At 36.3% G+C, this 15,341-nt stretch overlaps 1 protein-coding gene across 1 annotated transcript in view; it reads right to left on the bottom strand.

Annotated features, from left to right (window-relative positions):
* EHD4 (EH domain containing 4) overlaps positions 1-15,341 on the bottom strand; it is a 94,029-nt gene that overhangs the window by 22,845 nt on the left and 55,843 nt on the right. Inside the window, exon 4 of the mRNA XM_074289364.1 lies at positions 903-1,315. Within this exon, the coding sequence (XP_074145465.1) occupies positions 903-1,315 (413 nt within the window). The remainder of the gene's footprint in view (positions 1-902; positions 1,316-15,341) is intronic.

The following is a 15,341-nucleotide window of genomic DNA, read 5'->3' on the forward strand; positions in this document are numbered from 1 at the left end:
TTTATAGGTTTGTTATATATTTAATTATATATTTATATTTTACGTATTATATGTTTAATTTATATATAATATAAAGATGGATAGATATGATTAATGAACAAAGAAACAGGTTCAACAAAGAGGATTCAATGTTGGATTTAGAATCAGAAAGATGAAATTTTAAATCTGGTTTCAGACACCTCTGCCTACCTGAGCTTCCTCAATTGTAAAAATAGGATAGCAATTACTCTTAGTTCCAGAATTGTTTTGAGGAAAAATGAAAGAGTATTTTCTCAGAGCTCTGAAAACCTTAAAGGGCTGTATAAATGCTAAGTATTAGAACTATTATTATATTACATAGCTAAGTATTGACAAAACTAGTACTAGATACTAGGTCTTCTATATCCTTTTCCTGGGCTTCCTTCACTATACTAAGTTGGCTCCTACCATGAATATTAAATAACAAGTTTGAAAGTTATTAAAACCTTCAAAGGATGCAACACGGCTTACCCAATTTATTTTTCTTCGGTGGCCTTAGTGGGAAAGCCTTGGACTATCTACAGAAGCCTGGGACAGCCTAAGCCTATAGAATGTAATAATTTCCAACAAGGGTCACAGTCTGTTTGATTGCTTATCTTCCCCTAAATTTTCCCTCTGTGGGACAGTACCCTTTGATCATGATTAAATGGTGACCATTTCAGTATTCTTTCTGGGTCAGCACATCCACAGCAGCTACCCCAAGGGACCCACTTTCGTACATCTACAGGATCTTCCTGATTTCAAGTGGTCATCAGAATTTTGTTCAAAACCTCCGTGCAATGATTTCTCACCTTCTCTGTTTTGGGAGAGGGCCCTGCTGCTTTGGGGAAAACAAACATTTCAGAAGAGAAAGGGCTAGTTGCAAAGACTATCTTTTGTGTTACCTTGGCCAGCCTTGCTCTCTTGATGAGGTCGTTGAGTTTGCGCACAGCCGCCTTTTGAGGAAGGCTCTGGATATCTTTGAAGAGATCCTGGGCTTCCACCTCAAAGAGCCTTCGGTTGTCAGTATTCTGAAGGGGCTGAGCCCAAAAAGAGCCGATATAGACTCGAAGCACTTCTGGGGTGTTGATCACCTTCCCCAGAGACCACATGAGGGCACCATAGACTCTCATAAGCTGTTGAGTGTCCACTTGGTCAGCTTTGTTCAACACAACACGGATCTTATCATCCTGGCCGCGGAAGGCTTTGATGGCTTCTGAGAACTCATCAGAGATATCAAGTTTGTGAGCATCGAAGAGAAGGATGATTCTGTCCACCCGCTCAGCAAACCACTGCAGGACCTGGCAGAAATCATAGCCTTTAAAAAAAAGAGAGAGAAAGAGAAATGTGAGGAAAAAGGTGTCAGTGAAGAGTTTTGAAGAACACTTTTTTTTTTTTTTTTTTTTAAACAGAGAGTAGTTAAGCCTAAGCATAAGAAAATCCAGGTATTTTCTTCCCAAGGGAAAAGCAGAACTTCAGATCAAAAGGAGGCAATATCTTATATCATTTTAGAATCATTGAAAGTGAAGTGACCGAGAAGGGGCCATTGTAACAGTTAAGTTCTTGCTGGATAATCGGGGAGACTTTATATAAGAAGAAATTCAAGTTAAAAAGAATTATTTTATCTAGAGCTTTTAAAAGTGATTAAAAAAAACAACAACATAGGTTTTGCCAAATGATAGACCATGAGGCAAATGTTCCCAGCACTATCAATGTCTTGGTTCTCTGAAGAACTCATTAGGCACAGGTTCTGAGGCAAATGGCAAAGTGGTAAGGATGTGAGCTGGCAGCCTCGAGAGAAGGAAATGACACCAAAGGGAAAACAAGGTAAAAAGCACCAGAGACACGAACAGGAGATTTCTTATCGCGCTATGTTGTGATCAGCAATTATAACAAAAGGAGAAACTTGTTCTTTTAGTCATTTGAGTTTATACAGTTTTAGGAAAATAGAAGATTATCCTTTTGATATCCAAGGCTCTTGATATACTGTGTTCTTAATTATGTCTGTGAAATGCTGTCTTTAGACTTCCAAATTATTTTCAAAGCATCAGCTTTGTAAAATTTCAATTTGCATTTGCCTTAACAATATACACCAATATCTCCCCCTGTCCCCCCCACTCCCAATCTCTTCTTGTTCCTTTCTGATGTTTCCTAAATCACTGGGCCAGGTAAAAGCCAGACTCAAATTATATAATGCCTCTTCTGACCCCAGAATTACCTTGTATTTATTTAGTATTTTATAATGACTTAATAAGAACATGTTCTTCATTCTTCTCAACAGCTGCTTGATGGCAGGGACTATTTCTTTTCTTTTCTTTTTTTTAATCTGTGTATCCTCAATGATTAGAACATAGCAGACATAGTAAATTTTTGAGACACCTGTTCTTATGAAAGCCCAACCTATATAAAATAAAAAGGAAAACTACAATCCATTTCCTTTATGCCTGATTAGCTTTGGAATCAGAATATTTGAGCTGAAAGGAGTCTTCTAATAGCTCCCTAATTTTACAGAAGAGACTCAAAATTACTTTGCAGACCTGAATGATCTTCCCATAAGACTTTCTTTAGTTTTCTGGGACTTATGGGGGCTTTTAACACAAGAACCAAGTTCATTTTCAGAGCTAACTAGTCCCAATTTAGAACTGAGAAAAATTTAAGATTTAAAGTGGGGAAGTGGGGGAGGGGTGTTGGGGGTGAGCACTGCACTGTGGTATACCAAAACTTTAACTCAGAATTTAAATTCTTATGTTTTAATTCAATCTTCCAAGTTAACAGCAAGTACCACTGTCATTTGATACCTATTCTACACCAGGCAGCACTAGCTCCTAAGATGTTTTATACTTAGTCATGAATGAATGAGCTGTGGTTTGCACACCACATACCAGATCCCCACTGAGTAGGGCATGCTGACTAGAATTCTCCTTACAACAGATGTAATGAATTTACACAGAGAGATTTTTTACCTGGTTTCCATAATAATCAATAAAGCAAAATTAGAGAAAATAGTTACCTACCTCTTGAAAGACAGTTTAAAACCTCAAGTCATTTGGGGTTGGTTTAAGCTTAAGTACTCTCCATAACCCAAGCAGAAAGAAGAGCTAATTTTCTAGGAACCTCAAAACCTCTCATTAATATGATAAGCAAACCAGACACAGATGCTCAGATAATAACTAATCAAAACTATAGACTGCATGGTAGAAAACAGTCACATTTTAAAACCAGATCTCTTTTGTAAACCCAAAACCAGTCTCCTTTGTAAAATGAGAAGGTTAGATTTTAAAGTTCATCTGAGATCCAATTCTTAGTCAGCCAATTAACAAATGCTTACTAAGCGTTTATTTCTATAGTACTGCCATGTAAGAGCCAGGAGTTGGGGATACAAGTATAAAGAATGAAACAGCATCTACTTGGAAAGACCTTAATGGGGGAGAGATCATAAGCATATATAATATATATGCAGTAGATAAAGTTAATAAATAAAAATATATACAAAACTGTTAACTACAAGGAAGTTGGGTAGGAAGGATACTGGTGGTGAAGGGCATCAGGAAGGGCTTCATGCAGCAGATGATGCTTTAGCTGCATCTTAATGGAAAAGAGGGATTTTATGAGGCAGAAGAAGGAAGGAAATGCATTCCAGGGATGGGAGCAGGCCAAAGCAAAGGCATGGAGATCAATAATAATAGCTAATATTTATACAGGATTCACTAAGCATTTTACAATTATTCACTCATTTGATCCTTACAACTTCTGCCAAGTAGGTACTATTATTACCCAGATTTTGCAGCTGAGCAAACTTAGACAGACAGAGGTTAAATGATTTGCTCAGGGTCATAGATAAGCAAATGAAGCAAAATATGAACTTATACTTCTTGACTACAGGTCCAGTGTATCATCCACTTTGCTACCTAGCTTTATTGTATGTGAGGGACAGAATGAAGAATAGTTGGGTTGGAGCAGAGTACTGGAAAAAGAGTATTGTCTAATGAGACCGGAAATGAAGGTTAGGCCAGATTGTGAAGTTTTAAAAGCAAAATAGAGGAATTTACTTTTTATTTCTGAAGTAATAGGAAACCACTGGATTTGACTGAGCAGAAGAATCACATGGTCAGATCTCTCTGCTTTGGAAAAATTACTTTGACAACAATATGTAGAATGGAGAGACAATTAGAATATTAATGCAATGATTTAGGAAAGAGGTCATAAGGGCTTTTACCGTGTGACTGAATAGAAGATGTCAAATGCAAGAGAGTATGTGACAGGAGAAACTATAAAGTTTGCAACTGATTGGATATGAAGGGAGTGGGAAAGTGAAGAGAAAAGAATAATGTCACAGTTATAAATCTGAGAGACTGGAATTATGCTGGTGCCTTTGAGAGAAATAAAGAAATTTGAAAGAGGGTAAGGTTTGGGAAAATAATGAGAGGGAGAGAGACACAGAGAGGAGAAAGGCCTAGGATAGGACCTGCCCAAAATTGGGCTCCTCCTACAGAGGAGGCAGAGGTAGTGTCACAAAAACCTACAGAAAAGAGTGTATTCAAGAAGTCTTATGTATGGAGCCTGAGTTATAACCTAAGTTTGGCTTCTACAAGAACCTTAGAAGTAAAAAAAAAAAAAATAAAAGGAAGGAAGAGAGGGAGAAAGAGAGAGAAAAAGGAAAAGAGTAAGAAGGAAAGAAGGAAGAGAGGGAGGGAGGAACAGAGGGAAGAGAAGGGAGGGAAGGAGGAAAGGAAAGGGGAGGAATGGAGGGAGAAGAAAAAAGAAGGGAGGGAAGAAAGGAACAGAAGAAAGGGCAGAAGGAGGAAAGGAAGGAATGGAAAGAGGATGGAAACAAAAAAGCAAGGAAGCATTTATTAAGTATCTCCTATGTGCCAGGCACTGTGCTAAGTACTTTAAAAAATGTCTCATTTGATTCTCACAGCAATCCTGAGAAATTGGAGAAACTGAGGCACTAACTTACATTAAGTGACTTGTCCAGGGTTACATAGCTAATAAATGTCTGGGGCTGGATTTGAACTCAATTCTTCATGACTCTAGGCCCAGCACTCCATGCAATGCACCAGCTAGTTGCCCTGAGGCTACTACATTAACAAACTTATAAATTTATGTAGCCCTTTTAAAAAAGCTGCAAAGTGCTTTCTATATGATCTCATTTTAGTCTTACAGAAACTATATTTGTACCAAGGCCTTTGTGACTTCAGGCCCAAGCCCCTATATACACCACCAGGGCTTCAGGATAACTGATAACTCCCAACAGGTACCACGTTCATGGTACTTAATACAGGTTACTTTCTTGTATGGATGGAGGAATGAATTTCCCCATAGAAACAATATTATAAATGGCTAGGTTCCCAAGAATACCACAATTGAGTCCCATGATTAAAGGTTGTAAAGGTTTTATGGCCTGGACTGAAAACTTAAACAAATTTTTGAAACACAACTTGTTTGTGCACTGTACCTCTTCTTAGAGCTTAATGTATTAATTCAAATACAATTTCAAGTTAATTTTTGTTGTGCATCCCATGGATTCTTGGGACTATTAAAGTGACACAGTTCTATGAAACTTAGTCTTGCTAAGCCTGTTTTAAGACACGCATCTCTACAAATGGATCAAAAAAGCAAGGAAGCAGAAATTACATTAATGTGCTCAAGTTGTAAGTGCAGTCAGTTTCTCTACTGACAGTTACATTTAGTTGGAGTGCCCTTCCTCCTTGGCTGAAGCCAGGCTTATGAACTCCTCACAACCACTACCCTCTAAACCTAACTATTTTTAGAGGTCTCATGAGCAGACACTTTGCTAAGTGTCCTTCATTCTGACCTCTGTGATGATGGGGCCTTCGTAAGGGACTGGGAATGAACCCCCAGTGATCAGAAGTTGTGGAATGTCATTTAGTGGGTGCTAAGCCAGGGTCCAATGACAGGTATTCCCCTATTGGGGGGGGGGCTGGATAAAACTGGATAAAATATGGGAAAAATCTAGTGTGATTAAAAAACAAAACAAAACAAGACTAGATGGTGGTGTTCCCTATTTGGGACCAGTAAAACTCTTACACCATTTTAAATGATTGAATTAGGGGAAGTTTCAGTTCTGTAAAGAGTACAAATCGAACTTTAATCATTCTGAGGGTAAAACAAAGATAAAAATCATTGATTTATTGTACTTAGTATTTACAAATATCATACAGTATTTACAAATACCAAACAGTCAATGTTTTGGAGGCCCAGAAACTTTGCACCAAGATACAAACACTACATCCTGGGGACCAGGGGAGGAGAGGATATGCTACTTGGGAATCTGGATCTTGGCACACAAATAATTCTGAGAACTGAGGGTGGAGGCAGGAAGGAAGGGGCTCGTCCACCCAACCCATGCTTCCTGCTACAGTCTCCTATATTGTGGACTTAAATCTTGGACTCAGAGAGAAAGACGCTATCGGGAAATGGGATCTGGATTTAGATTAGTTGTTACTTGGCACAGGTAAATGTAGGGTGGAGACCCTACGGAAGCAAAGCTGATGGATTATTTCTAACCAAACAATTAATTTAAGACAGACTCTTCTGTCAAACAGGCTTCATCAAACTAATTTACAAAAACAAAGCATGACAGAAAAGTTGTGTTTAAATTTTTCCCCAGAGCCAAGTTTCCAATTCCATTTGTTTAAAATAAGATGCTGGCTTCACAACAGACTTTAGGACTGACAGTCACATGAGCCAGGACACTAAAATGACAGACCCATTCCTCAGTTCCCCCAATCTACCACCCCATTTTTTTCTCCTCTGAGTAATGTCAGATGATTTAATGACTTCAGTCTTAGACTAAGTAGTAAGCTTAAGTCTATCTTTGGTGAGTCCTGGGCTGGCCAGAAATCTGGGAGAGATAGCTTAGCAGAGACAGGAATAGCTCAGGCAGGAGATAACAGTAGCCTCAGAGAGAGCAGGGAGCATTGCACTAGAGTCTACTTCAAGTTTGTGTCCAATAGATCCTTGTGCTAATCAGGTCATCACAGTAATTGACTCAGAGATGGGGGAGAGGGGTTGAAAAATGTAGGCTTATTTAAGATCGATAAAGAAGGACAGAAGCTGACATAGTCTTACTTGATGCTTTTTACCTTTTGACATTATCCCTCAAGCAGAAGATTTTAAGGTTTTTAGGTTTAAGGATACCCCAAATAAGATACTTCACATTATAAAAGAATTGTGTAGGTCTAGCCATTCTTTCACCTGTTCACCCACAGCATGAATCTATAGCTGTTTGAGCCAGGATTAGAGGAAAGAGTCATCTACAGCATATGGTTTCATTCTAGAATCTTGAGAGAAAATGTCAGAAAGGGTCTCTTAGGTTTTGCTAATTTCTAAATAATCAGATCTCTGTTAATTTAGTATTTTTAAATGTTTGGAAAGAAGATGAATGGAAGACCTGTTTTATGAATTCCTAGGCAAGGTTTTGTCATTTCTCCACTCCAAGCTTGGCCAAATTGCTGATCTCTTGCCCAGACAATGAAAGAATTGGGATTGGAGTGGGGTACAAAAGAGAATATACAAACAAATACATCCCTCCTCTACACTGGCAGAAAAAGACAAGAAAGTTAGAAGAGGGGAGACAGTGAAAAGAGATAATGGGGAGGAGGGTTATGGGCAAATAGCCTCTTCTTCACTTTGTAAAGTATTATAACTGATTTCTATTTGGTTGGAGTTGGTGGAGAGCAGCCAGGATGAGTTGGTCCAGAATGGAAGAGTTAAAGATAAAGCAGGATGACAGGTGTGACATTAAACTTGTAGTTTTGACACCTAGTAATTGTATTACTTGAGTAATTCATTTTCCTTTTCTGAGCTTCTAGATTCCTCCTCCTGGAGGAACCAAATAATCTCTAATATGCCCTTATGGTTCTGACATTCTGAGATATGTTTAGGAATCCCAGAATTGGAAGAGACAACAGAGACTAACCATAGAGCACAATCCATACCTAAACACAACATACTGAAAAACAACTTTGGATCTTGATTATGTGATATACTGCTTGGTTACAGAAGGTAGGAATAGGGAAAAGATAAAGATTTAAGCTTTATGTAAGTGAAGACTTCTTAAAATTTATAATTATCCAAAAGTGGATAAGATGCCAAGGTAATGAGTTTCTCTCACAGAAGGTCTTTCCAGAAACACTTCTTGGCCATTATTTGGTATATCATTCTTTGTAAAAAATGTTTTTAATTTTTATTTAGTTATACACGTACTCCTTTTTTTTTTTTTAAACCACATTTCCTTATGAATCATGTTGGGAGAGAAAAATCAGAATAAAAGGGGAAAATCAAGAGGAGAAAAAAAAACAAGGAAAAAAAAGTGAACATAATACGTGTAGATTTACATTCAGTATCCAATAGAAGGGATTCTTATTCAAGTTGGAAAGTTCCATTCTGGCTCTGACCCTGAGATAAATAGGTTCAGACATGACTCTTGGACAGTGTAAACTATATATTTTATAAACTTTATTTTTAATCAGTTGCTCTCCCAAATCCCAAATTAGAAGTTGAGATATATTCTTAAGAGATGTGAGTTCTTATGCCCAAAGGGCAATAAAACTGTGTATATCCTTTGACTCAGCAGTGCCATTACTGGGTCTGTATCCCAAAGATATCACAAAAGAGGGAAAAGGACCCACTTATACAAAAATGTTTGTAGCAGCTCTTTTTGTGGTAGCAAAGAATTGGAAAATGAGTAGATGCCCATCAATTGATGAATGTCTGAATAAGTTATGGTATATGAAAATAATGTAATATTATTGTTATATAACAAATGACAAACAAGTTCGTTTTAGAAAAGCTTAGAAAAATTTACATGAACTGATGCTAAGTGAGCAGAATCAAGAAAACATTGTACACAGAACAAGAAGATTGTGTGACCAACTATGATGGACTTCATTCTTCTCATCAATTCAGTCACCCAAGGCAATCCTAATAAACTATGAATAGAAAATGCCATCCACATCCAGAGAGAGATTTATGGAAACTGAATGTAGATCAATGCATACTACTTTCATCTTATTTTCCCCCTTTCTTATGGCTTTTCCTTTTTGTTCTAGTTTTTCTCTCCCAACATGACTCAAATGTAAATATGTAAATAATGAACATACTTACATAACCTAATTTTTAAAAAAAATATTTCTTTAAAAATAAAGGAATAGTATTGTCCTTTAAAAAGAGAGAGAGATGTGAGTGCTTAGGAAAAGGAGTATCTAATTATTTCTGCTATTAAAACTTGCAAAATAAACAAGTCAGTTCTGAGGTTGCATAAAATCTCTACCACAAGGTCAAGCATTAAGTTAGGAACTGAAATCTGTTTATATTTAAAATTACCAAAGGAGAGAAAATTAAAACACTAATGCATTGTTGGTGAAGTTGTAGAGTGATTCTGGATAGCAATTTGGAATTATGACTAACGGTCAATAAAATCCATGCAAACCCTTTAATCAAGCAATACCACTCCTAGATCTGTATCTCAAAGAGACTAAAAACAAAGAAAAGGGAAAAGGACCTATATGTACAAAAATATTTATAACAGCTCTTTTTAATCATGGCAAAGAATTAGAAACTGAGGGAGGTTCATCAATTGAGGAATGGCTGAACAAGTTATTGTATATGATTGTGACGGAATACTACTGTGCTACAAGTAAAGGTGAAAAGGATGCTCTCAGAAAAACATGGGAAGATTTACACAAACTGATGCAAAGTTAAATGAGCAGAATCAGGAGAACGCTGTACACAGTAATAGCAATATTGTATAATAATCTACTATGAATAACTTGGCTATCTCAGTAATAAACTGATCAAAAATAATTCTGAAGGACTTATGATGAAATATTTTGTACATTTCCAGAGAAAAGATTGGTGAAACCTGAATACAAATTGAAGTTTCTTTTTCTTTATTTTTCTTAGTTTTTTTTGGTCTGTTTTCTTTCATAGAATGGTTTACATGGAGATGTGTTTTGCATAACTACACACCTTGTGACAAATTGCTTGCTTTCTCAATAAGGGAAGGAGGGAAGGTAGAGATTTTAGAATTCAACATTTGAAAAAAAAATGTTAAAACTGTTTTTACATGTACCTGGGAAAAAATTAAATATTAAATTAAAATCAGGAAAGAGAAAAGTAGACCTTTCTGTAAGGAGATTAGAGTTAAGTTTTATGTCACTGGATCAACATTTTCATTCAGTAATATTGCCCATAATTCTCTTTTTCAGCTAAGAATGCTTAAAGAGAGTCTGGGTTCCTAACTCATCTCATGCAGAGGTCACTGCATTCATCCCCATAAGGGTCACTTCTCAAGAAAACCCTTACAAAATTACTCTGAGCAGCTTTGAATAAATCCTTTCTATCTGAGGAACCCACCCACACCTGACTGACAAATCTGATCCAGTTCTGAGTTTTCTATCCAGTCACACAGACATCACTGCTTACTAATTATTTGCCTTTGAAATTGAGAACAGATTTTCTTCTATTACATTCCTCTCTTCCCCACCTTCTTCTCATACTCCTCTTTTACCATGAACTGAATCTTCATCTTTGGCATAATGAACAGTCAAGAAAACTTTGATTTAAATCTGACCTCTGATACTCATTAGTCATATGATCTGGGCAAGTCATTAAATTTTAATGTGCCTCAGTTTCCATATCTACAAAATGAAGATAATAATAGTATTTTTGTCCTAATAGATATAAATATAACTCAGTGGTTGTGAGAATCAGATAGATGAACTTATATAAGGCATGTGCATGTATGTGTGCATACATGTATGTCTACATACAGATATGTGTATGTGCATATTACATATATACACATAAACACACTTTTTATATCCCTTTACTTATATGTGTGACTATATACACATACATGACTATGTATGCATATTATTATTATTACTCAATTAATCAACAAACATTTCTTAAACACTATATTTCAGGCACTATACTAATAATAATCATTGGGAAATGAAGAAAACTGAAAAAAATCCCTGTTCTCAAGGAGCTTATATTTTATTGAGAGGAGCAAAAGATATAAATCACTACCTAAAAGGTAAATAACAGAGTATATCTTTGAGAGGAGCCACTAGCAACTGGAGTGGATGAATAGAGAAAGTAAGTGATACCTGAGATGACTATCTAAAGGAAGTCAGGGATTTTAAGACATGGAGGAGGAACACTGTGCTCACTTTAGTGTTGTACACAATAGTAAAATAAGTCTTTTGAGGGGTTCTTAAGAATTCAAAAAACAAAATATCTTATGATACCATTGAGACAAGCTGGGGAGACATGTACAATTAGTTGTATTCAACTTGGTCTAGTAGAGAGTGCAGCCCTTATAGAGGATCTGATTTTAAATCCCAGCTCTGCCACTTACTACAGGGGTAACCTTGGGCAAATTACTTAATGCTATAATCTATGAGCCTATGATTCAGACCTTGAATGACAGGATCCAAAGAGTCAAATTAGTTGAAGTTCAGTGTCAATTTGGAGGAAGGTCTCTTATGGCTTTGGCCTTGTTCTTGCTTCTAGGATGAAGGCATGTATTACATACTTATAAAATTTGTAGATGGCATGAAGCTGAGAAAGAAAGCTTCTAACAATTGTAATGGCAGAATAAAATCTCAATAGGCCAGAACTCAAAGATGAAATTTAAAGGGGTAAATGTAAATAAAGCCCTATGCTTGAATTAAAAAAAATTAACCACCCAAATACAAAATGATAGAAAACATGTGTAGACATTATATTCTGTACTTAGATGATGCTTAATAAATGTTGAACTGAATGTGAAAAAAACCCAGAGATTTTAAAGAATCGCAAACTCATGTGAGTTAACAGTGTGACATGCAGGCTAAAAAAAGCTAATGTAATCTTAGGCATTATTAATAGAACTGTGGTATTCAGAATGAGGGAGGTGATAATCCTGATGTACTCTAACTTGGTCAGGCATTTCTGGCATTCTGTGTTCAACTCTGGACACTACATTTTATGAAAAACATTGATAACCTGGAATGTGTCCAGGAAAGGACAACCAGCATTGTGAGAAGCCTTATAATTATGCTTTGTAAGGATGATGAAGAATTTACATTTATATAGTAAACTTTAAGGTTTGCTAAATTCTATTTAATAATGGAAAGCATTGGGTTGTTTAGCTTGGAGAAGGTCTAAGGGAGAGATTAAAGTTGTTCTCAAATCGGTTAATCAATAAGCCTTTATTAAATGCCTACTATGTACCAAGCACTATGCTAAGCACTGGAAATATAAAAGTATTAGAATGGCTGCCATGTGAAGAACTGGAATTGTACTACTAATCTGCCCCCAAAGGGCACACAAATAGGTACAATGGAAAGTAAGAGGTACAGGAAGAATTTGGGCTCAACATAAGGGAAAAAATTTCTGGGCATATAGAGACATTTCACTTAAACATTTATTAGAATCTACTATGTGCAAAACACTGGGCTATGCCTTAAGTGTATGAAGATTAAAAAAAAATACTTAATTTCTGACCTCAAGGAGTTTACATTTTACTGGAGCTCTATTACTTGATACAAAAATGGAATAGGATGTCATCAGGAGATAATTCTCCATATTTGGAAATCTTCAAACTAAAGCTGAATGACTACAGATTGACAGTGGAAAGAGAATTTAGAGACCTAAGTGCTATAATCTCCTTATTTGAGAAGAAAGATGTTGCAGGGGTGATTGCTATTCAGGTTCAGATTGCACTAGATGATTTTTGAGGTTCTTCCAAGTCTATGATTCTCTTGTCTGAATGCTGGTAGAAGTATGGAGCCCAGATCCTAGGTCTAACTAGTTCTGGAATCCCTAGTGGAAGCTACATGACAAAGATTGTATCCAATTATGTGCTAGTAAAATGTTTAACAACTGGCTCGTGGGAAAGAAAAATATCTTTTAAATGTAATCTGCGTCATTAACGTTTTTCTAAATCACTTTCTAGACACTAAACAAAGCAATAAGTCAATAGCATTTCTGAGGTGTGGATTTCACACAAATATTTAATAATTAGGAGCTGACTCTAGCACACCCTTGAGTGTAACTAACTCCCAAGTAAGGGATGTTTAGAGAAGAAATTTATTTGCTTTCATATTTGTGCTTAAGTTTATTATTTTTTAATCTGAATGTGAAGAAAGCTGTCCCATGTTTATGATGCTCTCTCCCTCTTGGAATTCATAACTCCCTTCAAGACTCAACCTAAGCCCCACATGAAGCCTTTCCTGATGCTCCCTCTCCTCACCGTAATTCCCAAGTTGTTGGATTTCTTTCTTTACCTTTATTTTCCCCATCTGAAATTGCTATTCAATTGTTTTGGTTATGGCTGATTCTTCACAACCCCACTTGGCAAAGATATTGGAGTGATTTGTCATTTCCTTTTCTGCTCATTTTACAGATGAGGAAACTGAGGCAAACAGGATTTAGTGAATTGCCAGGGTCAAACAGCTCTGAGGCCCATTTTGAACTCAGGTCTTCCTGACTCCAGACCAGACACTTTATCCACTGTACCACCTAAATGCTCACTTGAAATTATTTTCTTGACATTTTCCCCCCTATGTTCATGGCTCCCCTCCACCATACTCATTAATGGAGAGTACCTTAGAACAGTGTCTGACATATAGTAAACATTTAATAAATAACACGCTGAATTAAATTGAAATTTTCAAAAATTTTTAAATGTACTGTTCCTCTGATAAATTTCAATACTGGCTACCATAAAGCTCCTGTTTAGAAACATCCTGCCATATTTTACCAATGATGAAGAGGCATTCTATGGAATCCACAAACAAAGGGCTGACCCTGGAGAGGATAGTGTTCATGTTAATTTTATTCCGTCTCCTGTCATGTCTTTGGGATTTGATCTAAGACACTATAATTTTATTTTTCTGTGTTTATGTCCTCACAAAATAAACAACTTCGTCATCATAACCTGTCCCTCCCTATCTCATGAGGATGTTATATAAATAATGCCCTGGCAAATGAATGTGATGACCTCTTGATGTCCCTCTCAGGTCCAGAAATGGATGGGAATACAAATAAAAGCAACAGAAAATATCATTACATTTTAATTTTATAAATAACGGTACTAAAAGTGAAAAGGGGTTTTGCTTTATAGTTTAGCCCACCAAAATATTCTGTTTTGTTGACTTGTTTTGGTCTGGACTTGTGATTTCATTGTGATTCTGGCATAAGGAATTCCTAAAGAATTCATGTCAATAATGACTCTGTAATTTATAATATTAGGGAATTTGCCACTTAGAGGTTAAGGGACTGGGCCCAGGCAAGTTATCATGCATCAAAAGACAGTGGTTGAAATTAAATTATCGGGGCAGTCAGGTGACACAGTGGATAGAGAATCAGCCCTGAAGTCAGGAGGACCTGAGTTCAAATATGATCTCAGACACTTAACACTTCCTAGTTCTGTGACCCTGGGTAAGTCATTTCACCCCAATTACCTCAGCAAAAAGAAAAAAAAAATTAATTGTCTTTCAGACTTATGACTGGCTTTCTGATTCTATGACCTGATAAAAGGGACACTTTGAGTTTAATATTATCCTATTCCTCATTAATAAAATTTTAAAAAATTAGCAAACAGAAAGTACTGCAAAAGAACTGACAGCAGAGAAGATAGTAATGTTGCATAGTATCTTTTTTACAATGCTTTAAGGTTTTATAAATCACCTTCTTCATAATCACTCAGCAAGGTAGAGTACATGAATATAATTAGACCCATTTTATAGATGAGGAAAATAATTTTCAGTAAAATCAAGTAGTTTGACCTGATGTCTCAATTGTAAATGTCAGAGTCAGAATACAAAAGCAAGTTTTCAGCTTGACTCCCAGTTCATTGCCCTTTTTACTACACAGCCCTAGAATGGCTCTAGAAATGTTTACTAATAAAGAATCTGTAACTCCTGGAGCAAAAGGCTAAATGCTCGGTGAACAGAATTCGGCTTATGTTCTTCTTGAATGACTAAATTGAACAGCTCAAGCACTGATCACTTGCAGTGCCAATCTCATTGTAAAGAACATTTCAGTTCAAAGTACTTTAAAGTCTATGACAAATGATTAACTGGGATGAGAAAAATGTTTTATTAGTTATTAAACTGATTTAGGTTTTTAAATGATTAGGTTTTCTTTTTTGTATGTCACTGCTTTGTTAGGAGAATGTGGTTTCCTAACTTTGAGCTGTCTCCTTTCTACCTTGAATTGTGTGTAATTATTGACCTTTGTGCTCTGTATTCTCTCAAGAGAAGCTCAGCTTCTTGAGGAAAAGGACTATCCTGGTTTTTGGTTTTAGTTTTCCTCAGTACCTA

This window comes from Sminthopsis crassicaudata, chromosome 2, assembly GCF_048593235.1.
Source record: "Sminthopsis crassicaudata isolate SCR6 chromosome 2, ASM4859323v1, whole genome shotgun sequence".
In the NCBI taxonomy this organism is placed as follows: Eukaryota; Metazoa; Chordata; class Mammalia; order Dasyuromorphia; family Dasyuridae; genus Sminthopsis; species Sminthopsis crassicaudata.